At 30.9% G+C, this 25548-nt stretch overlaps 1 protein-coding gene across 2 annotated transcripts in view; it reads left to right on the forward strand.

Moving 5' to 3' along the window:
* Window positions 1-25548, forward strand: part of LOC143239652 (centrosomal protein of 120 kDa-like) — a 113351-nt gene that overhangs the window by 13583 nt on the left and 74220 nt on the right. For both annotated transcript variants that reach the window (XM_076480982.1, XM_076480990.1), the window contains exons 4-5: window positions 16278-16475; window positions 17200-17319. In XM_076480982.1, coding sequence (XP_076337097.1) covers window positions 16278-16475; window positions 17200-17319 — 318 coding nt within the window. The remainder of the gene's footprint in view (window positions 1-16277; window positions 16476-17199; window positions 17320-25548) is intronic.

A 25548-nucleotide genomic window follows, 5' to 3' on the forward strand; every position in this document is an offset into this window, starting at 1 on the left:
ATTCTCTCTACACTGACACTAATAATGGAATCATTGCTGTTTGAATCATGTTTAACTGCCACAACAAGCAATAAATCACTAGAAATGTGGAGGTGAGAAAAGCAGAATAAAGAAGTGATACATGAAATGACATGAATAATAATGTAAGATTTTTTTTTCATTTAAGCTCTTTTATATAAACTAATAAAATTTTAATTTTGGATTTGTTAAAACTACACATTTGACAACTTTGCACAAAGTCACATGATGTGTGTATACTTTTGTAATCCTAATTTTTCTGACTAAGTTTATTGAAAATAACAATGCATGCAGGTTTCTCACTAGAGTCTCTTAGTGAAGGGTCTTGGACTCTCAGCTAGAGTCCTAATGAGATTTTTAAAGGTCCCCTAGTTATTATTTATGAACTCAAAAAAAATGGGGAGGGGAGCATTTCAGTGTAAGTGGATAACCTTCAACTACAATGTACACTGCATGTTTACCTTCTGAAGGTGGAAAAGAGTTCTTAATAATGTTTTGTAAAAACCTTTATTAACAATTTATGTTGCATGTTCTTTCTCTTTATGAGTGCAAAGTAATTTTCATGATACAATTAAAAATATTTTCTTTATCTGAAAAAAAATTTTAATTATATTTGCATAACCTCTAAAATCTCTTAAATAAATACCAAAAGTTTTTATAACTAAAACTATATTTTTGTTATTTTGTCTACCCTAACTGTTGACTGTAACTATCATAAAAATAGCAAATAAATCTAAATTACCTTTTTTTTTTTTTCTAAAGTGACTGCAGATTGTAACAGGAAACAATAATTGCTCATTCTAAATAGTTTGAGACTCATAACAGCCTGTTTCTGTTTATATTTAATATTATTATTTTATTTCCTTTTAAAATGTGTCTAACTAATAATCCCTCCACACAATATGTACTTCATGTTCTGCATTGAAAGACAGTGCACAAGCTCCTCATGAACATATTGGTAAAATTTTTTTTTAAATATTTGTTCCTTATCATACCTAATTTAACCTTATCAAATAAGATGAGCTTCTAAAATGTAAAACTTAGAAGCTCATCTTATTTGATAAGGTTAAATTAGGTATGATAAGGAACAAATATTTAAAAAAATTTTTTTACCAACATGTTCATGAGGAGCTTGTGCACTGTCTTTCAAAATATATATGAAAAACAATAAATATAATACTTATCTTAGATTTCTTGTTCCTTTGTTCTCTGCAGCCAATCAAATTTAAGCATAATCCTTTTTTATACTGATTGTGTTTGTACACTAAATAATTTTTATTTACTTAAATAATGCACCTAAGAACACAGAATAATAATGCATACAATTTGACATAACTATCATAAGTTAACTGGCTTTATAACTTTGGTATAAGAGTCTTCAAATAGTTCCTAAGCTTGTTAATTTAAACACTGGTAGAGAAACTTTCAAACTGCAGATGAAATACAGTACTATATGCTGAACATGATAGAAGATAATACATCATTTGATGGATAGCTTTTCTTTCTGTTGGCTATTAATGATTCAGTATGAAACCTCAAAACGAACTAATGTCAATTTTTGAAAGAGAGGATGTAACAAGTAATGATGCAAAGTGGGTCTGATTCTTTATGACTGTGAATAAATAAGATTGAAGGATATAAAAATTAGACTTTGACTTAGTAATATCTGTATTATAATGAGAATTTTATGATAAATTCTTCAGAGGAGTGGTGAATAATTAGAGGAAGGAGAAGACCCAGGAAACAAACACAACAGTTTTTATACTAAGAGCTTATATTAAAATTTGATTTATTTAGTGTGTTTTGATGCTAAGTTTATTTTAATAATTTGGTAATAATGTAGTTCACCTACATTTCAAATGTAGCTCTGAAATGGCTATAAACTGCCCACTTTGATCTATTTGTAGCAAGATTGTTGAAGCTAAGAAACTTTGCATTTGGTCAAAGGCCATATATGTTTTTGTAATCCTATTTTTTTTCTTATGAAGCTTGTTTAAAAAATCCTGTAGCTTTCACATATAAATATTAGGAAACCCAAAACAAATCACAAGCTTGATTACCATGTACAATTGTTATAGTAACTTATTTGGTATTCTAAGTAATAATTGTTTAAAAATTCCATTACTTCTCAGAACACTGAGTGTTTTCAACATATGAAAAGCTTTTCTTATGAGCTTCTGTTTTAGTTTGCTAAAACTAAAAGGAACTAAATAATTTTATATGTTATACTGAAACCTCTGTTGGTTATAAACATGACAATAGGGTGCTCTTTTGCATTGAGGTTGAGGTCAAAGGCCATATTGTCTCATTTGTTGACTTGCATTAAAAGTTTTATTAAACTAATGTTTTATGAATTTATGTCAATAAGTTAAAATTAAATTGTAGGTTATAATTCAAACTTTATATATAAATTAATTTCTTAATTGAAAATTTTATATTACTAGATAGGTGACCTGAGTGCATATTCATTACATCTGTGAAGTTTTGTAACATTAGCTAGGCATGACTAAAAGGTCAATATAATAATAAATATATAGTGTTATGAAACTTAAGCTATTTAGACTAGATACATGAATGACAAAAACATAACATGATATTTTTTCCTAGTTTTTTTTTATGATGGTTACAAGGGTGGTCAAGTGACAGACATGTATAGTTAAGAGTGTGGAAAATATCTTAAAATATAGTCTTACTGAAAACAAACATTTGGAATGTATTTAGAAGGTTATAGAGATTACACAAATAATATTTGAGATTTTCAGGATAAAGAGTAGTTTTTTAATAATAATATGAAATCACTTTACACTCAGACAAGTAACAAAACAGACTATTTTCACAAACAAATTTTTAGTAAAAATATTTCATTAATAATCTGTTTTTTTTATACAAATTACTTGTAATCTTTACTAAAAGTCTATGAAATTTTCTGAAGATACACATGCTGTATCAAAATTACAATGCAAATACTTAACATGTGCAAATGTGTAGATGAATTTATGTATATTATACTGATCCCATAGTGAAAGGGTTAAAGAGAATGATAATCATTTCTTAAATGGTAGAGAGAACAAGAGTAGTGGACCACTCCAGACTGAACAACTACAGTGTGTTTGAAGCAAAGTATGAGGTTGAAAATTTATATTCAGAAACCTCTTTGTACCACTAAGAACTATTATCTCATGCAACAACTGCCCATGAAATTTCCTGCATCTGACACAAGCTTCAAACAAACTCCTACTCTTACATGTGTTTATGGGTATTGCACCAGCCTATAATGTGAATATCATAATGCTTTAGCCCTCTGTCAGTAGAATGGTGACACGACCTCTCTTTTTTGTAATAATCTTCATGAGCGATTGGTATCTGATCATAGCCTTAATCTTTCTCTAGCGATGCCTATATTGAGACATATTTTTTCATGTGTCTTTTTTTTTTGAGCTTCTAGTTGATCTAATCGGCAACCTTTCTCTCTTTAGTGCTTCATTGTTTTGGTTTTTGTTGCACTTTTGTTCTATCAGCTTAACTGCAACTTTGTTTTCTACCTTAGACTGCATTCAACAACATATTACAAATAATATATATAACATTTAAAGAAATTCCTTTGAATGCATTTTCTGCAACTGATCCATCAACAGCTGAAGATACTTTCTTCTTCAGTGACTTGACTTTCATTTGTTATCCCTTTAGCTCACTTAGAAGAGAGCACACAATAGCATGTGACAGGTCTCAGATTTAACTTTGTTGTAGAATATTTTCTGCACCATAAATAACTTCCACAGTCTTACTGGGATGTGAATGACAATGATATGCCATCAAGTTAACTGCTGATGTTTCTTCTTTCATGAATCAGGTGATTGGTTTCCTTCTGCCTATTTTTTTCTTAAGTTCATGTCCCTTGTTTTGTTTATTTGCCTTCTGTTGGGCCTTCCTCACCCATGATTAATTTTGGCCAGCTTTTTGATCTTCAGGCTTTGCTTCTGGTTTTTCCTCTTCTCCATTTTATTTGCTATGCATATGAGTTAGTTGCGATATTTTGTCTTCTTTTTTACCTGTGTATCATAATGTGTTTTTTGTTGTTTTACTTTGTATACCTCCTTCTGACCCAACTTTATGTTGTCCCCCATTTTTCTTGTCCTACTTACCTTTGTGATTCCTATATCCTCTGGTATTAACTCTTTTATATTTCTTGAAATCCAATCTCTTATGCCCGTTCTTTCTGCTTAGAGTACTTGGCTTTCTCTTTCTTTATTCTTCTTTCTAGCTGTATGTTTTATCTATTTTTACCCTTCTCCTTTAATTTGCCTCAGTGTTTTACCTTCTCATTGACTAAGCTTTTCATCACATCTTTAGTACTTTTGGTGGAGACACTTATTATTCTGATTTTACCACTTTGTTTTCCATCTCTTCATCTCCTGTCTAATTTGATCTGTTTCTTTTGTTTATGCAACCTCCTTAGTGGAGTGTCTGCATTTCTTTCTTGGACCATTGTCTTGCTCATTTGCTTACTGACCTGGTCTTTGAGGTATTTTGGACGCTTTGGAATCCCAGGATTTTGTTGCTTTTTTGCAGTGTTCTATTATTTTCTTAATTTTCTGTCTGACTTGTCCACGTGTATGCTTGCTTTGTACTACCCATCCTTAGAAGCCACATTGATCTACATTTTTTTGCTCTCTTGCTCTTTGCTCATTGTCTCCCTTCTGCATGATTAGCCATTACAGCTTTTTGTAGTAACTCCATGTTGAAACCAATTTTATACTCTGATCCCATTTCTTACTTCACCTACCTGTGTTCTTTTTTTTTCTCCAGTAACCTTCAGTTCTGCACATTATTTCTTATTTTTCATATTCCAACTCTTCTTTCCTCTTGTGATGATTTAATTGGACAACTCTTTAGAAATTATTTTCTTTAACTGTCATGAAGGCACCTACTCTTGGAACCTCTGGTTTCTTGCTCTTGCTTTCCTTTCTTATTCATCTTATGACATGTCATTTTGTTCTGGTATCTGTACTTGGTGGAAAAAACACTTTCTTATCTTGATGTAATCCATCCCATATAATGATTTTTATATTCTTCAGTTTTCTTTTTAGTTTGTTCCCATTTAAAAACCTCACAAATCAATGCTTTTGGAATCTCTTTGTCATTCTCCCTTCAATTGAACGTATACATCCATTTTTTGTGAATGGGTGTTATACCTTCATCTTCACATATGGGATTTGTATGGTATGTTGCATGACTTGCTGGATTTTTATGTGGAGTGTCCAGTTTCCTTTCTCACTTTTGTCATCTTTGTACTCTTGCCCTCTATTAACTTACATGGGCTGTCTTTTGCAACTCCCACTTCAGCATTTTTCTCTCATTTGACCTTGGAAATCCATCTTTCACGAATGGGTGTGATGCCTTCATCTTTGGCCTGGCATGGCCAGGTGGGTTAAGGTGTTCAACTCGTAATCTGAGGGTAGCAGGTTTGAATCCCTATCATACCAAACATGCTTGCCCTTTCAGCCTTGGGAGAGTTATAATGTGAGCATCAATCCAACTATTCATTGGTAAAAGAGTAGCCCAAGAATTGGAGGTGGGTGGTGATGACTAGCTGCCTTCCCTCTAGTCTTAACACTGCTAAATTAGGGATGGCTAGCGCAGACAGCCCTCATGTAGCTTTGCACGAAATTCAAAATCAAACAAGCCTTCATCTTCACATGTGGGATATGTCTGATTTATTATATGACTTATTTAGATTTTTATGTGGAGTAACCAGTTTTCTGTAGCAGTTATCTGCTAGTACTGGCTACTCTTCAGCCTGTTTATCTTATTTCACCACATCTCACTTCCTTGTTTAAATTTTTTATCTCAGTCCTGTCAGTTTCATCCAGTGCAAGCTACAGTGGTCATCATCCACAGTGTTCCACCTCTTTCCTGGCAATAATCCTCTCCTTTTGTTCCCTCCCCTCATCCAGTCCCTGTCCTCTACTAGGATTTTGTGTGGTTCTTTGGGCTTTCATGTGCCCTATTCGAACTGTTGACCTCCTGTTCCTTGTATTGTTTGTCTCTCAAGAAATATTTTCTTTTTTTTTGCTTGTGGTTGTTATTGTTGAGACATTTACATTTTAAATGCTTTCCATACTCTCTTTCATAGGGACTGGTTGATATTGTATTCATTCTGCTACCTTATATTGAAGACATGACTGCGCATAAGAGTGATCAGGTGTTTTCTCCCATTTCTCTCTCTCTTCTGTGTATCATTTCCATCCCATTTCTCGTGTGGCAGGCCTTTTTCTCTCAGGATTTGTTCCCTTACACTTTTGATTCACAAACTCTTCCACTTTGCATATTCTTCCTTGGGCGAATCTGACAATATACTTTTTTGCCTCTTCTCTCACCAGTTTTGTCACATAACATTCTCATTTGCCCCTTTTTGTTGCTAATCTGTGGAGATCTTACAGTCTGATATGCTGACTTTACCTTATATATTCATATCCCACTATTTACTTCATTGCCCCTCTGTGAATTTTGCCTGTTTTGTTTTTAGTCATCTCCATTTCAATCAGATATTTCATGATGTCTTCATATGTGTTCACTGTGATTTTCTTAATGTTCCAACAAACTGCATCTTTTTGACAAAAACGAGTGCTCATGAGGAGCATAATTCAGCAGAGCAAATGTTGCATTACATTCTTGAGTTGGGGTTTTCTGTAAGACTGTTTTGGCAGTATATTTCTATAACTTATATGGTCTTTTCTGCACCTTTTACAAAACAGAAACAACACCAGGTGCAGTCCTACCCTCAAAACTTGCTTACACTTGTTGTAGTAACCCATTCCACTGTTTCTTGGTGAAGGTCCATTTCCAGATGTGCCCTCCTTCACATACACTGATGTTCTTCCTAACACTTTCTCCACAGGTTATTTTATATTTCACAATGATGGAATAGACTGAGGCCATAAGTTACACTATATATTCTTATGTTTTGCACATCTTCTCATCATGTTCACTCTGGTACTGGATTTATCCAGTTTCCTTTACTCTAAGCCTCTTTCTAATGTAAAAGTAATATATGAATAAATAAATAAAAACAGGTTAGGGAAAAGTATTCCCAGTTTGATCCATACTGACATCTTTGCCATTTTAAATGTGAGATTATAACTTTTTAGTGATGGCAAAAAAATAAGGAGAAAGTTAACTTCTATCTTGTCAGCATCTAAATAGTATATTTCCAATTGGTTAGATAGTCTAAAGTGCTGTTTATAAATGGAAAAAATATTATAAATAAGAAATCACCGTGCCACTAAGTCCTGTGACTTTTAAAGTTGCAAACTGATATTTTAAGTGTTTCATTTTAAAACTTAGATAATATAAAAAATTATGTACAAGTTCTTTGTTCTCAAGTTTATTATAAAAGGCTATGACATGCACACTTTGACCCCTGTTTGTATTCAAAGGGATAAGCAAAGTAGAATATTATTTCATTATTGTCATGTAAATATTACGTTATTTAGACCAATGACCTACTTATAGAATGCAAAATACAAATTTTGTGTTATTTTCTTCTAAAAACAAACATTACCATTTAAACCTCTCCCCAGGCATCATTTACTGCATATTACACAAGTTTAGTTAAGCTACTTTTTGTTCATGTTATACTACTTAGTATAGCATAAAATCATAGATAATAAACCATATTTTAGCAGTATATAAGTTTTCAAGTTCTTACTTTTATAGTGCAATATTTTGAAAAACATGAATTTCCCCCAATGTTTAATACTATATCATCTACAACCAACAGAGAGCCAAAGTTTTCATCTATCAAATGACAGGTTTTCTGCAATGGAGATTTGTCAGTTTCATTGTTAGTTCAAGCTTCATTCCCTTGGGAAAGATAATGACTAGCTTCGCTGAATTTGTAACAGCTTTTATCATGTAGTCAAAAAGACAATAGTATTGTGATAGTTGTGGAACATTACCTGTTTTTCGCATGTTATTATTGTATTTTCTTTGCTGCATTACTTAATTAAATAAAAATTATTTAGTGCACTGCTACCATTAATATAAAATGTGGAGTTAAGTTTCATAAAAAAGAAAACTCGGGAAGTATTTTGTTTTTCATATTTATTCTTTATCATTGTAAAAGTAAAATATAAAAATAAAGATATTTTCAGGTTAGTTACGGTGAGGTTAGGTAAAATAAATAATATAATAAAAATGTTTCATGAGGCACATTCATAAGTAACAATTTGATGGCATAATGTGAGCTGTATGTTTCCCAAGTGATATAAAATTTGTAATGGTAAGAATAGCAGTTAGATACAATGCAGAGGGTATGAAATTAGTAAAATTTAATTATAAATATTTTTACAAGTTTAAAGCTACTTGAGATAAACCAATGTAGTTTTGTTTTACAACTTGAAGTCATTCTAGAATGAATGAAAAGGGAAATTTTGATATATTAGATTTTGGGGGTTGTATAGAATTAGGGAAGAGAAAATAACAGACAAAATATAAAGTTTTATTGAAAATGAAAGTTTGAAGGTGTTTGAGATTACAATAACAATGAAATTTGAGATTTTTGAAATAAAGAAAATAGTTTGAATCTGAACAGGAAAATCACTTTGCACTTGTCTTTTCAAAACAAATACTTTATACATCTGTGGACAGAATTGTTTAGGTTATTTCAAATACTTCACAAAAAATATGATTTTTTGTACCTGAAAGACTTGATAATGTTTGCTGAAAGTCTGTTACATTTTGTGAAAATATACATAATAGATTTAAAGTTAGGTGCATCAAAATTATAAAGACATTAGATGAGGTCATGTAGTCAGTCAGATTGACCAAGCTCACGTTGAGAGAATTAATGGTGTTGTTATTTCTACCTGTTTTTGTTTTAAATTACTGTGACTTGACATGACTGTAGTATAACTCATTCTTAAAATCTCTTAATACCTGTGATGTTTTATGTCTATTACTGTTGTTAAGATCATTCTTAAAATAATTGTAATGTGGTACCAACTGCAAGTGAAATTTGCTATCAGCAAAACTGACATAAACGGGTGTCTACATTGAATGAAGGCTATTTTCAGAAACATTGTTATAAACTAGTACCCACTATGAGTGGTCAGTAATTATCACCTCATTTCCAGCTCTGATCATCTCCTAATTGACTTTCATTTGGTCATTTAAATGACCAAATCATTTATCCATAAGAAATACATTTTTGTTATAAAAGTAAGTGTTCAAATTCAAGATGCAGGTATACAGATCATTGATTAAAAATATGATCTTGAACTGAAGTATCTTCTGTATTGTCAATGCCTACACTACTAAGGGTTCAGATGGGCTTGGTATGGTATACATGAGCTCATCTACACATTTGCATATGATAAGTATTAGGACTACAACTTTTGATACAGCATATGCATATTCATAAAATTTGGTATACTTTAAATAAAGATTACAGTTTTTTTAAAAAAAGGTGTTTGTGAAAATGTCTGGTCTGTTTTGTTGTTAGTCTGAAGGCAAAATAATTTCATGTTATGATTAAAAAAACTATTCTTTATCCTGAAAATCTCAAATATTATTTGTATAATCTCTAAAACCTCCTGAATACATTTTAAATGGTTGTTTTCAGTAGGATTTTATTTTGTTATTTTCTATGCATTAACTATGTGGGGTCTGTCACTTGACCAACATTATAACCATTGTAAAAAAATTAGGAAATAAATATAAATCCATCTTTTTCATGCTAGAATGACGACATATTATAACACAAAAATGCAAATGTTTAGTCAAAGCAGCTTAAGTTTCATAATTATATATTTATTATATTGACCTTCTAGTTGTGCCTAGCAAACATTACATAACTTCATTGATGAGGTTCAATTCCCCTCAGTGGACTCAGTAGATAGCCCAACGTGGCTTTGCTATAAGAAAACACACACACTCATTACCAAGGTTAATGTGCTCTCATGTTATGTATTCAATAACATAAAACTGACCTGTCTTGGCTGTGTTTTAGTGGACTAGTATTATGTAATATAGTCACATTTCAGTTATTATACATCATATACAGATTATTACTGTTTAGAAATGAATTATGGAACTTATTTTTCTTAAAATATAGAACAATAAATCAGGAAGTAAAGCAAACAGTTATCTCATTTAGCTATGACCTATGAATTCAGTTGCTGCTGGATTTAGGTTGCTAAACATTTTAAAATTTCCCATATGGAAAGTACCAAACAGATTTGTTTTTTAGGTTTTATATATACAGTTGAAAAACCAGAAAACTATAAATAATTTTACTGGTACCATAGAATTACACTCTAATTTATTACGCTTGGTAACTAAGATGTATTTAGGTTTAATAAAGTATAAAATCTTGAGCAGACTTAAAACACAACCTGCTTTCTTGAAATTTTGGTTCAAAGAATGTGATAGCCTTTTCATAGATTCAAATGTTTGTGAAAATCACTAGAGGGACTTTCTAGGTTGTTGATTGGTTATTCACATGTCATATATTGAAGTAAGTGTATATAAGGGACCATTTCCCAAAAATGGAAAGAGGCAAACAGTGCCACTGTGTTTGATTCAGTATATAAGCCATATATCAGCAAAATAAAAATGATATGAGGTGCTTATTTTATATTCTACCTTGTTAATATTGGTAATTTGAGTTCCTAATTTGTACAAAACTGTAGGCTTAGTATTTTGATATCACAGATACCTACTTTAAAGCAGTATTACATTCAGCATACCTTGTGACTCACTAAAATCTATATTTATGTGAGTTCCTTTAATATTTACTTTTAAAATGAGAAATTAACTCAAATATAATACTAAAGTTTTAATTATAATATACAGTTTGATTCGAAGGTTGTTGACGTAGATTCATAAAATACTGGTTCAGTAAAATTTTGAATGTAGATCGGCAGATGCGATGACTTGACCTTTGACCCATGATCCATTGCAAAAGGGTTAAACTTTCCAAGGTGGTGTACAAAGGATTATGTTTATCATTGCAAAATGTAGCAGTCAGGCTAAAAATATGACAAGTTTCTAATAGAGAACATCAAGCATTTAAAATAGAAAATAGTTTTATGAATTTTTTAAGTTTAAGAAAATATTTATTAAATTATATTAATCCAGGCCACATCTTTCTTTTCTAAAAGATTGCCAAACATTTAACATATTTCTAAGATTTCTCAGTTTCATAATTTCTGATGTAACTCTTAACTACATCAAAACAGTCAATGGAAGTTTTAAACAAGTTTCAGTACCATAAAAAGGTTCAGCACTTTCTACATTACATGGAACTTCAGCTGACATTCCACTGGAGGATATTCAGAGAGTATTAATTTGAAATGATATTCATATTTTTCAATTTCCGTAACATGGTTGTCTGTATCAGTGTTGTTGCCTAGCATATATTAGGGCTTCATATTACATGGCTGAATTTTTCTCTTAGGTTACTATGTTTTGCTTAAGGTTTGTTTACTGTTATTACTGACAGTTATATATTTGGTGCAAATAGTTGGCAGCAGTTTGTTGTGTGGTTGTCTTTGTTTCAAGTCGTAAGATCATAAAATAGTAGTAAACTAGTGAGCTATTCCTTACAATGTGTGATTCAAAATATAAAAATGAAAAAGATGTTAGACATACTTGTTCATTTTGTATGATTGTCCAAATAGTCATATGGTTAGATACACAGTTATACCAGTTATTTTTAGTACTTAGACATTTGGTTGTCTTGTAACTAAGTTTTGATCTCACTTTCTACATGACCATTAAAATAAAAAGAGTATAGTGCTGATTATAGTTTTGAATTTCTAGATGATGTTAATTACATTACCAAGATGTTTATTGTGTAAGCTTTGGTATTCTATCTTTATATACTAATAAACATTAGATGAAGCTATAGATATTTGCTGTGAGTTGGTGTTTGGAAGTTTAGGTTATCTTAACAGGTTAATTAAAAACATTTAAAACACTTTTTAGCTTGTAAGGAAGAAGTGTCATTTTCTGTATAGTATCTGGTCTCCTATATGCCTTGCTTTCCAACTATTTTGGGCTAATTTTTATTGGGTTCCTTTTGTAGTGTGCCAGAGTTATGAATGTGGTGATGGAGTGGTTACTCCAGCCTCAAGTTTTTCATTCAGTTTGCTCAGTTAAGCAAACCTTTCATCAATCTTTCCACTAATCTTAACACCAGACTTCTCCTCTTTGGGTTTCCAGCTTCTCGTACTTCAACCTGGCAGACAATACTGTCAGCCAGGGCTGGTTTCATCTTTTTCTGTATGCCTGTTCTCCTATTCCTCTTCTCTCTTATGTCCTTGCTTTGAAATGCAACACTCCTTATCAGGTCCTGTTGGTGAAACCTCTTTGGTCAACACTATCCTAGTGTCTCTACTTTTATTATTGGATTTTCTGATAACGTAGCCTTTTTATTGTCCCATTCATGTCATCCTTCACTTCTGTTTATCAGTCACCAGAAGCTGCAGGTTTCTTCATGCTGGTCCATCAGCTTCTCCCTTTCTCTAGACCATCTTCTGGTTACCTGGTTTTTGGACTTTTTCATATGGTTGTTTAAACATTAATTGTCAGTTTCCACTATTACTGGTTCTCAGTCAGCTTTATCAGTTACATTTTGCCTTTCTCAGTATTGTTCTTTTTTTTTTCTCCCATTCTTTCCAATTTATTCCAGTCCTTCCTTCTTTGTTGAACATCTCATTCTGCTCCTATACTTTACTGGGATTTTGACATGGTTTTACACACACTTGTACATGCTTAGTTTGGACTAGTGGGTTTAAGTTCATTACATCTTCCTTTTTCTCACCCCTCATCATCACCATTTAGATGTATATGTTGTTGATGCTTTCTTCAATCTCTTTTACTGGAGTTACTTTCTCCTCTGGGTCTTTCTTCCCAAGACTTTGACTGATTGAGAAGGTGATTGTTCTTTAATATTTTACCACATCAGTTCACCAACTATATCATTTTTGTGTATCTTTTAGGTTAGCATGTGAATGAATCTGCACATGTTTATATCCTGTTGTTTTTATTTTGTGGGTTTTCAGCCATTTACAACTGCTATTCTTCAGTAGAACTGTGCATAATATTTAAGACAAGTATGTACCCTTTCTTTTTCATCACGTCTTTCTTTTTATAGGGTCTTGCCTGGTAGCTGGTGTTGTTGCCATTTAGAACATCTGCAATGGATATGTTTATCAACAAATTGGTGGTGTAGCTATGAGGTCAAGCTTAGTTGCTTTGATGGCTAATGCATTTCTTTGTTATTATTAGAAACAATGGCTAGAGAAATACCAAAACTGTATGAAACATATTACTGCAGGATATATCGGGTAACACTTCTGCAGTTTACAAGAATATGATCCAGTATAACTTTCAATACAGGTTTAGTCAATTTTACTGACCACATGACCACTTTGTAGTTATTTAAAATATTTTTGTATTTAATACTTTAACATTGAAAACAGTGTGTATATTTTCACAAAATTTGACAGTCTTTCAGTTAACATTACAAGTCTTTCACATGCATCACAATCACAGTTTTACTGAAGTATTTTTGATAAACAAAAGATTTGTACGTTAATGTATTGACTATCTGGTTTGAATAGTCTATGTGCAAAGTAATCTTTTGTTAAGATTAAAAAATACTTTTAATCTCAAAAGTCTCAACTTCTCTTTATTCCCTAAAAACCTTCTAAATACATTTCAAAAGTTTTTTCACTAAAATTTTATATTTTCTGTTGTTTTCTATACCTTAACTCAAAAAAAGTATCTGTCAATTTGATCCACCTTGTAACCACCGAAAATAAATCTAAGTCACCTGTTTATACTTTCTAGAATGACTAACTTGTAACATGAAACTACGTTAGTTTATCGTAAGTAGCTTTAAGTTAATTACAGTACATATCTATTTATAATTCAATTTTGTTGTTTTATTGCACTTCTGATTGTTGTTTGAACCATGCTAACTACTATCCATACCATTATTAGTTATAAATTACTCTGGGCACAAGCAGTGCATGTTACACTATAGAATTACATTACCCATGTGCTCCTTGCATGAGTGCCTCATACTTTGTGAAATGTTTTTATTATATATTTTTTTTTATTTTACCTACTCTAATCTTAAATAACCTAAGATAATTCCCATTTTTATATTTGTTATTTTTATAATAATAATTAAAGAATGAGCTTGAAAAACAATAAAGTATTTTCCCAATCTTTTTTTTCTTGTTATTGATTGTTGAGGGCATTTAAGCCTAATTTGTTATACTAATTCAATTAAAAACATACCAACAATCATGGATTAATAACATTCAAAAAGTAGACAATTTCCTCGAACTTTCACAATTTTTCTGGCTTTTTAACTGTGTGACAGAGTTATCCAAACTTGTCATTAAGGTTTTCCCTGAAATGTTGCTTGCATTTCGAGTGAAACTGACTACTATCTGTTTAGAACACAATGTTATGTAATACATCTTTTGATGGATGAAAACCTTGACTTTCTCTCAGTTGTATGTAATATATACTTTAACTTAAGAGAGTGTGTGTTTTTCTTATGGCAAAGTCATATCAGACTATCTGCTGAGCCCACTGAGGGGAATCAAACCCCTGGTTTTAGTATTGTAAATCTGTAGACTTACTGCTGTACTAGTGGGGGGAACTTAAGAGGGAACTGTGAACATATCCTGAAAGAGAGGGTGTGTCAGGAAGGGTCTGATTTTCTATCGAAAGCTATGTATCCAAACAGAATTGAACATTATAAAAATAATCATGATTTGTCTGAAGAATGATGATTCTATCCTGAGCAATTTATATTTCTTACTCTTTTCAAAAGGTTGTGGAAGACAAGATACCTAGAGAAAATATGTTGTGTGTCATACTAGAGGAAATTCAAGATTTTAAAAAATATTTCCTTGCATAATTAGAAACTAACTTGTATAGTATAAGATGTGGATTTTTAGCTAAGATTTTATGCTGATTGGTATAAACAAAATGTAGCTTAGTGAAATTTTGAATTTAAGGCACTGAAACTGTCGTGTAGTAAATAATACCCAGGTTGAGAGAGTTCAACAGTTCTTAAATATGGTTTTAATGAAATCAAAGTAACAACATTATTATTTCTTGATACTTGGATTTTAAACCTTAACAGACAACTTAGTACAAAATTGGTTGAAGTGTAACAGGGTATATTCATGTATTAGAGTTTATTTCTATTAGTATTTAAGAAATATCTTTTAAAAACATTACTGAACAGAACCTATTAATCCCTAATCTCATCCAGAGTTGTAGGGAAGAAGTGTGTGACGATAAAGGGTTTTGGTCTCTAACACATACCTTATGTTTTTCTTGATTTTATAATCTGTTTCATAGAGCAAATGCTTCTGTTGATTTTACACTGTGTGAAAATTTTCAGAAAGCTTAATGAATATATAAGTAAACATAGATAGTTTTGTTTTTGCTCAGATACATATGTGTAGTTTCAGAATGAAACACATGCAATGAGATGTCACAGATGTGGTAGCTTTACATAATGGTACAGTATCTGATAGGAAACCATTAGTTTTGTATATGATAAATAAGTTTGAAGAGTATTTACAAATAAGAAAAGCTTTTTCTCATGTCTTTAGAATGCCTTATTGCTTTTGTTTCAGATGCAAATAATTACTCCAGATGTGGGAAAATAGTAGGAATTTATATATATATATATATGGTTTCCAACCACATCACCTTAATGCATACTTTAAAACATTTTAAACTATTTTGTAAGATATTACAGTTGAATTAGTTTTAACTATTGTCTTTAATCTTTGATTTTATGAACCATGTGAAAAACAAGTGATGTTACTTATTACCTGTAAAGCATGGGATGAAAATAGCAAGGTAACACTTGATTTAACATGTGCAGATCATTATTTTGATTAGCATGTATTAAATATGCTGCAATTTACAAAATAAATCAAAATAGTTTTTTGTTGAAATTAAATATCATACAAAGGTAAATTGACTATTCACGCATCTTAGCTATAAGCCTGTGTCTGAGAAGCATCTTTCTTTGATTTGTATTGGCATATATCAAAGATTTGTACAGTTTCAGGTTTACTGTACAGTTACTTTGACAATAGATCAAATTGAGATGGCTGAATCTTATTACAGTTCTAATAATTTGTGTATTTCAAATATTTTTGATTAAAATATGGAAGTAGAGTTTTTTTTGTTTTTTTTTTATTTTACATTAGATAAAACCTACCAGCAAGAAAGTCTTGGCTACCTCCGAGCAGTACCATTTCTACTACTCACTCCTTGGAAATGATGTCAGAACTGAATCATTTACAAACCTTGATAATCCTGATTTTCCTGCTGAGAGGGCTTCTGTTCGGATGAGGAGTAACTTTGAGACCTTATCAGAGTTTTTTAAGATTCATCCTCCTCTGATGGTGTGACTGTTTTCCTCAAATAAGAACTCTCAAAATAGAGTATAACATATATTACTAGTCAAAGGTTTTAGTTTTTGATATTGGTATACATTATTTGAAAACATTTTCTTCATATTGACATACATAATACAGTATACTCAATTATTTAAAATTAAATTTTAACATAATTTGGAAAGAGATGAGACTAAAATGTGTATAATATTTTTACACACACAAATGCAGTAGAATTCTGATTTTCTGGAAATGTCATCTAACTGATCAGCTGTTGGTCTAATATTACATAATGCTTTATTACTACATCACAGTTCCCCTCCAATGTATAGAATTTTCACTCCATATTTGTATTGGTTTTTTATTACTTATAAGCTTTAGTTTTTGATTTTTATTCCATGTTTATAGCTTTGTTTTTCATTAGGTACAAGTTTTTTGTTATTGTTTGAATTGTTTTTCCTCATAGTGAATTGCTAGCTTTATTGAAATTGATTTTACGTATAATTCAATTTCATATGATCCTTGATATTCTATTCTACTACAGTAATGTAAATAATATAACTCCTGCTCTAAATTTAACTTCAGATATTTCAAACATATTGTATAATACTATTTTAAAATCCTTTTGATTGCATTTCTTTCTATAATAGTTTTAACAAGAATTATGGTGTTTTTAAGGATTTCAGGTATTTATGTTTATGCTAAAGTTTCAGTAATAATTACAATTTTTTAGATTTTTTTATGCTGTGGTGACACTCTTGCTGGGTCAGCTGAAGTAAATCTTCAGAAGTTACTTGAAGGGACCAGTTCAAACCTAACTAAAAGTCCAGCTACTTTAGGAGGGACATTTCTAGTAAGCTTTGTTTGTGGAATTACTGATGTAAAATTTCAGTTAGACATACTTCACTTACTTTATATAAAGATTACTTCTGAAATGTATCAAAAGAGTTACTGGAAAACAATTTAGTGTGTGTTAATAACTTTTGTCTTAAGAGAGAATATATTTATTGCAATTTGTTTCCATGTTTGATCTGAAGATTAAATCTCTGTTAACTGAAAGTATGTTTTCTATTTATGTATATATTTATATTTCAAAATACATTTTCTTGTATATCAAAATAAATACATAATATTACTGTGTAACTTCAATAGTTGTATTCAAGAAGTTTGCAGCTTAAAAGGAAAGAATGACATTTTATTTAAGTAAAGATAAAGGAAAGATAAAAGGAAAGATAAGTTAGTTAAAATGGGATTAGTTGTTAGATTTTTCTTATAGTTTTTTTATTTTTTGTTACATTAAACAGTTATATTTTACAGTAACAGTTTTCTGTTTATTGTGTGACTCAGGTACTGATTTAATTTTTGATTATTTATTAATTTCAATCTTCATAAACATTATATTTTCTCTGTACTATTAACTGGCTTGCTTCCAACTCTACTGCTAATTAGTAATACATTATAAAGTGTATCTCAAATTTCTGTTTCTTCTAAAGTTACATTGTTGAAACTATTTACTGGGCTTTCATTGGCTGCAATATGTTGTTAGGTAGGAATGTGTTAAAACTGTACTAATGTTAGGTTTTTAAATGAACATTAAATATACAAGAATATTTGAAGCTAACATTAAACTGGTGTTTACATGTTCTTTAAGTAAGTTTTATATCCTATTCTTTTTTTATTGATATGCACCCCAGTGGTTCAGTGTTAAATATGAAGGCTAATAATTGTAAACACCAGGTTTTAATACTTGTAGTGTGCACAGTACGTATACAAAATTATGCAGTTTTGTGCTTAACAAGAACAAACAAATTTAGAGTATTTAATATATCTATTTTTGTCATATTACTATATTCATGCCATAAAGATTATTTTTGATTGTTAGCTTAGTGTATGGATTTGATACTAATTTAAGTCTTCTAAGCTGATCAAAGCTTCTGGTATGTGTTTGGGATTACAGTTGAAAATATTATTAACAGCAGGATATCTAACTGGTATAACAACATATTTTAATCTTTATAAGTGAGACCATAAGAATAGCATGTTTAATTTACTATACTCATTACTGTGTTGGTTTTGATTTTCTGCATCTAAGTTTGGAAGATAAAAATGTTCATGCCATGACATTTTAGTTATTTTCAGAATTTAATTAAACTACTTGATGGTATCCGAATAAACTTGGCATCATACATAGTTGAAGAATCAAATTTTTTTATAATACAAATTTTATGTTCATACTTTTACAAGGAAACATTTTAAAAATCCTCAGTCTCCCCAAGTATGAGAATTGTGACATTTGCTGTCTTAGTCTTCTCTCTTCACTAATCTATTTACCCTCCTTCTGATAGTTATGAAGGTAATGTAACTTATTCATTATAATATAGTTATTACTCATGAAAAGCATACTTTTATAGCTTTCAATCCTTTGTTTAAGGAGCCATAAATTAGAATATCTTACCCACTTGTCACATCTTCTCTTTCACAAATTACCATAAATTAGAATATCTTACCCACTTGTCACATCTTTTCTTTCACAAATTACCATAAATTAGAATATCTTACCCACTTGTCACATCTTTTCTTTCACAAATTACCATAAATTAGAATATCTTACCCACTTGTCACATCTTTTCTTTCACAAATTACCATAAATTAGAATATCTTACCCACTTGTCACATCTTCTCTTTCACAAATTACCATAAATTAGAATATCTTACCCACTTGTCATCATCTCTTTCTTTCACAAATTACCATAAATTAGAATATCTTACCCACTTGTCACATCTTCTCTTTCACAAATTACCATAAATTAGAATATCTTACCCACTTGTCACATCTTCTCTTTCACAAATTACCATAAATTAGAATATCTTACCCACTTGTCACATCTTTTCTTTCACAAATTACCATAAATTAGAATATCTTACCCACTTGTCACATCTTCTCTTTCACAAATTACCATAAATTAGAATATCTTACCCACTTGTCACATCTTCTCTTTCACAAATTACCATAAATTAGAATATCTTACCCACTTGTCACATCTTTTCTTTCACAAATTACCATAAATTAGAATATCTTACCCACTTGTCACATCTTCTCTTTCACAAATTACCATAAATTAGAATATCTTACCCACTTGTCATCTTTTCTTTCACAAATTACCATAAATTAGAATATCTTACCCACTTGTCACATCTTCTCTTTCACAAATTACCATAAATTAGAATATCTTACCCACTTGTCACATCTTTTCTTTCACAAATTACCATAAATTAGAATATCTTACCCACTTGTCACATCTTTTCTTTCACAAATTACCATAAATTAGAATATCTTACCCACTTGTCACATCTTTTCTTTCACAAATTACCATAAATTAGAATATCTTACCCACTTGTCACATCTTTTCTTTCACAAATTACTTGTAGTTATCTCTGACACTTAAATACTGTGAGATTTATAATTGATAGAAAACCAGAGTTTTAACTGTCAAGTTACACAATGTATTGTTTTCTAAACAAATAAGTGTCTGATTTGACTGACTTCATTATCATTACTCCTTGTAGATTTTGTGTTATAAAATTAAATACACTTAATATATCTCAAGCCCAAAATTAAACAATACAGAGAAACACCTTTATACTTATATTAAATATAATATAATAAATAATAATAATAAAATAAATAATATAAAATTATATATTCAAACATCTAAGCACACCCTCTTCATTCCAACACTCAGTTACGCAACCCTTTTCAAACATGTGGTCAGCTTCCGGTCAGTTACTTCTTTCTTTCTTTGTGAACCTGACGATGACCAAAGAAGGTCGAAAGGTTGTTTGCTCCTCTACGTAAAAAAAATTTTCTCAACCCAAACGAGCCATTTTTACATATATATTTTTACATAATTTGGCAGACTTTGAGTAAACATCATCTTTTGTACACCAAAAATTATAATTTTAATGAATTATTTTTCTAGAGACGTCCACTAATATATATAATTTAAAAAATATACAAAAATACTGTATTTTATATATTCATGATGTTTATGAGTAAAATTGTATATTATCTGTTATTGTCTGTATTATAACATTGTACAAGGCTGGTTAATTTGACTGACCTCATAACTATGAAAAAGAAATGAAATAAATCTAACATACTCTTTTCATTCTAAAATGACTTCAAATTGTAACGTGAAATTTCTTTATTGTAAATAACTTTATACCCCTAACTGTATATATCTATTTAAACTTTTATTGTCCTTTGAAAACTGATTACTGTTTGCACCATTATAAGATGCAAATCATTTGGCAAATGTGCAACTCATCTTACACTATCAATTACATTGTGCATTAGATATTTAAAAATATTTATTATATTATTATTAATTTTACCTGCTGTACCCTCAACTAAAAGGTTCCTATTTTTACATTTTACTTACTTTTATATCAATAAATAAATAATACACAAAAAAACAAGAAAGTAAGCTTTCCATTTTTGTTTGGTTTGTTTTTGCTCCTGACAATCAATGACACCTAACCATACTTTTTTATACTAGTGGTAGTAGTGTAATAAATATTTTTTAGTAAGTGAATAATGCACCAAAAACATGGAATAATAGCATGCAAGAGAGCAGACAATGTCCCATAACTTTCAAAGTTGATGGCTTTCTTACTATGCAGTAAGTGCCATAAAAACTCACATAATCTTCTTCATGTGTTTCCCATGGGAATCAGACTGGAACTGAAAACGTTATTACGAATTCTCTTTATAAAAACAATGTAATATATCATTTTATAGAAGAAAATCTAGGCTTCCTGTTGGTTGTAAATAACATTGTATTGAGAGTCAATCCAAAAGAGATGATGTGACAGGTTGGTATGGTAAGAGGAGTCTGATTTTCTATGTCATAGCTCTGTAACTAAATAAGTTTGAAGACTATGAAAATTATGCTTTGCTTGAGCAATGACAATATTCTAATGAATAATATATGTTGAATTTCATACTCTGTGAAGGGTAATAAATAAATTAGAAAAGAAAAAATATTACAATTCTCACACTAGGGAAAATTCTAGATACTTTTGTAATAGTGCCATATAAAAGCTTAAAACTTTAAACTGTGGGTTGTTATCTATACTTGTATGCTAACTTTATGGTATACCATGAAAATAAAGTAATTTAATTAAGTTTTGAATGGAACTCACTACAATCTCGTGACTTGCTCAGAAAAAGATGGTTAATTAAAAGAAAAATATACCATAGTAGTAGTAGTGGTACCATTAATATACAAAAGTAGGGTTAGGTGTCATCAGCATTGAATACCAAAAAAAAAGGCAAATACTCTATTTCATGTTTTTCATGATTTTTCTTTATCTATTATTTTGAAAGTAACTAAATCATAAAAATGAGAAATTTATTAGGTTATATTAAAAGTAATAAACAATTTTCATGAGATATTCTCATGAGCAGCTCATAAGTTACGTAATGCATAATTTGATAGGATAATGTGAGCTTTATTTTTCCTGAGGGATTTACAGCATGTGTAGCAGGATTATTAGTTATTTACAATTAAAATATAACAATAAAATTTAAGTTGAAACAAATGTATGCCTTCAACCTAGTTATTAAAAAATGGCTAAACACAGTAATGTACCAAGTAATCTTGTGTTGTTTTAAGTTGGCAAGAACCTCAGTGAAAGTGCTGTTGCCACATTTTGTCTGGTATACAAGCATAAATGATTTGATGTATCGGAAAACAAGGTGATCCTTTATTGTGAGATGAGGTGGAATGGCATTTCTGCCATGTTAGAGAACTGTATAGTAACAACAACCCAGTATGTGCAACACTAATGAAGTTGGATAAACCAGAGTTAATGCCAGAATTATAAAATAGTAGTATAGAAAAGCTGAAGTTTTGGGGTCTTTTTTTCATAATTTACTTAAAAATTCAAAAGTGAATGTCATGTCATTATATAAAGTTTGTTACCTACACAATATCAAGTAAAAATACTCATAAAATCAGCCAAAGGTTACTCAGAAGTAATAGTTCAGATTTAAACTAGCAGTGCTTGAGGATCTTGAAAATAGATGTAAATAAGTTACCACTATTGACTTTCTAATGAAGGTGTGCTTTTTGGATTCCAAGCTTAAGATATGCCATTCTTAAATGAATATGATAAAAGTGTGTATTATGATAAAGAATGAACTTGTTTGACAATTGACACCAAATATTCAGCTGTTCAGAGGAAACGATCGAGATTGGTTTATTGGTGAAACGAAAACTTCATGAAGTTTCAATGTCCAAGAAGTTCAAAAACTACCACCAACAACAAGAACAAAAGACCACTGTTGGTTTGAAGTTACTGATGTGAACTTACAAGAATAAAAACATGTCCACATTAAATAAATCCTAAATTATTGTAAAAGAGCAACTAAATAGATATGTGGCAACTTACTCTCTTCATCTACAAGGTAACCCTTTGAAATTCTGGGCAGATAATAACCATTTGTACTCACAGTATAGGAGACTTGCAGTTAAATATCTGGCAGTTCTATCAACCAGCAGCCCTGGTTGTTTAGTAATGCAGGTTATACTGTGAATGCTAGGTAAGCCTTATTGGATCCAGAGAATGTTAACCTTCATTAGTTGCAATATTTAACATTGTTAGTTGTTGATGTTTTCAGAGGACTAGTCATTAATCTTTTTAATAAACTGATGCTATTTTGTTATGTGGAACTTAATCTTTATCATATTTAAGAAAATCTGTTTTATGTTTTACAACTTACATAATTTCAAATGAATTCTGTATGTTTTGTACCTGCATTTCTTTAGTTCATGTATGCATTACTCCCTATAAGATATATTTCCTCTCACAAAAAGTTTTCATGACCTATATTGCCCCTATTGGCACATATTTATGCTTGCTACTCCAACTTATTTATGCATACTAACATGCAAATGAGTATGCAGCAATCTTCCACCAATAGGAGTGCAACACTACCCGTATCATAATTAATGCCCTCTGTAATCTTGCAGTTTTTAACCACTTCTCGATTGGCAGTCTCATTTTGCTTGTGGTTTGTTTTACTTGTCCACAAGTTTAATCACTTTGTTTGCTACCATTTTCATTCCTTTTAGTGGAAAGTTAAGAAATAGTTGTCTTCTTCTTTTTCAATTTTGTGAGTTATACACTCACAGTTTCAGCAATGTATGACTACAACTTCTGCAGCAGAATTATTGGCCATGCTCAGTGGATTGGAATCATAGTTCTTGGCCCATGAAATTACAGCTCTGGTCCATTGGGAGTTGACCAATTTCATTAAACAAACAGAACAAACTGGTGACTGTCTTATCACTGTTTTCAGTTATTGGAAAGTTTTGTATTTTGATAACTTTTTTGTGTATTTTTTCCTGTCCTGAATATAGCTGTCAGTCGTGTCATTTTGTTGGACTTGCACCAGACCTTTAATGAATTTGATTATTCAAGTATGTATGTTCTGTTCTTATCTCTCTTTTCCTGTGTTCTAACCATGGTTTTTTTTTACCATGGACTAACCTTTGGGTCATTATTTCACTGTTTTCTTCTTCCCTTGATATAGGAGTTTATGTAAGTCATTTGGGGACAATTTCTGTTCAGATATACTGTGGATGATCATCTTGTTGACTATCATCATTACAACTTTGCTTAGTTCCCAGTGACACACCACTGTGCCTGTAGTCTCTTACAGCTAGGAACTGGGTTTCAATAGCACAAATAGCTCTGTGTGCAGTTCTGTGCTTTATAAAAAAAAACAAATAACTTCCCTTATTTGTAGCATTATTGTTGCTTCTCCCTTAGACCTTAGTGGGGAGTGAACCCTAATAATTGAATAACCTTTTCCAGTATTTCTCTTACTCTGAATACCCTTCTCAGATCATGGCTAATGGGAGCCAGGCTTCTTCAATTTCCCCACATTGGGAGGTCTTTGGAAGTTGATTTGTAAGTTTTGAAAGTTATGGTCCTCTCATTCCATTAATTTCTCCTTGTCTCATTGTTCTGTGGATATTTGGCTGCTTCTTGCCTCCTCACATAACAAAGCAGTATTCCATCCTAAGTTTCATCTACGTGACAGTCATGGTGGGTTAGCTTGTCAAAGTAGAGCAGTTTTTCTCACACCTGCAAAAGTTTGTGGTTCATATTTGGATGTTTTCAGCTTTCTCTGTTAAGCCCTATATGCTCCACTTCATTTTCAAGTCATGAAATGTCTCATTTGCAACATTTTTTCCTTCTTCTCCTCCCAAATGTTCTCTTTTGGAGACATGGAAATCTCTTGAAGTCCTCATTCCTTATGTGGTGAGGTTGATAGACCAATGAAGCCTTGGTTGGGATCCCTTAGATGTCTCTCTTGTCCTTCCTCCTCCTTTACAACCCAATTTTGACTGATATATGGATCAGAACAATGTTATTATATGTGTTTCTCTTCTTCCTCCTTGTCTGAAATGCTACTCTTTATGGATTTTCCTTTTGGTACTTTGTAAAAGGAGATTATCTACTCACTGGCCTTCCTTCAGTTCAGTGTGAGATTATAAACTGTAAAATGTATTTTAGATAAATACTTACCTCCTCACTTCCATTATACTTTGCTTGAAGTGATTAATAAGCACAATTTTAGAGGGGGCACTTGTTATGTTAGAGGTAATGTTGTATTCCTGTTAATAGTGGGTTGTTGCATAATAATTTGCATGTTAGTGCTCAGAAATCAAGATTAGTGGCAAACAAAAATTTGTTTCAGTGGAATTCAGTACAAATAAAAAAAAAACTTTTTTGTGAGAAGCAGAAAGTATCTATCCAAAATTACATTTTCCTATATGAAAAAGTTAATGTTTATTACACCAGGTACAGCCTTTAAGGGCTTAACCTTGTCCTGAACATGCTTATAAATATGCAAAACAACACAGTATTGTTTCAAAAGGTTACTGTTAAGTGAATAAATATTATATTTTATTGTTTCTAAATTGTAAGCAGTCCCCTTGTGTGTATAACACATTATCATGTACATAGTTTAGGTTTAAAACTTAATTATAAATTAATGTACTTGAAA

This window comes from Tachypleus tridentatus, chromosome 2 (assembly GCF_004210375.1).
Source record: "Tachypleus tridentatus isolate NWPU-2018 chromosome 2, ASM421037v1, whole genome shotgun sequence".
NCBI lineage: Eukaryota > Metazoa > Arthropoda > Merostomata > Xiphosura > Limulidae > Tachypleus > Tachypleus tridentatus.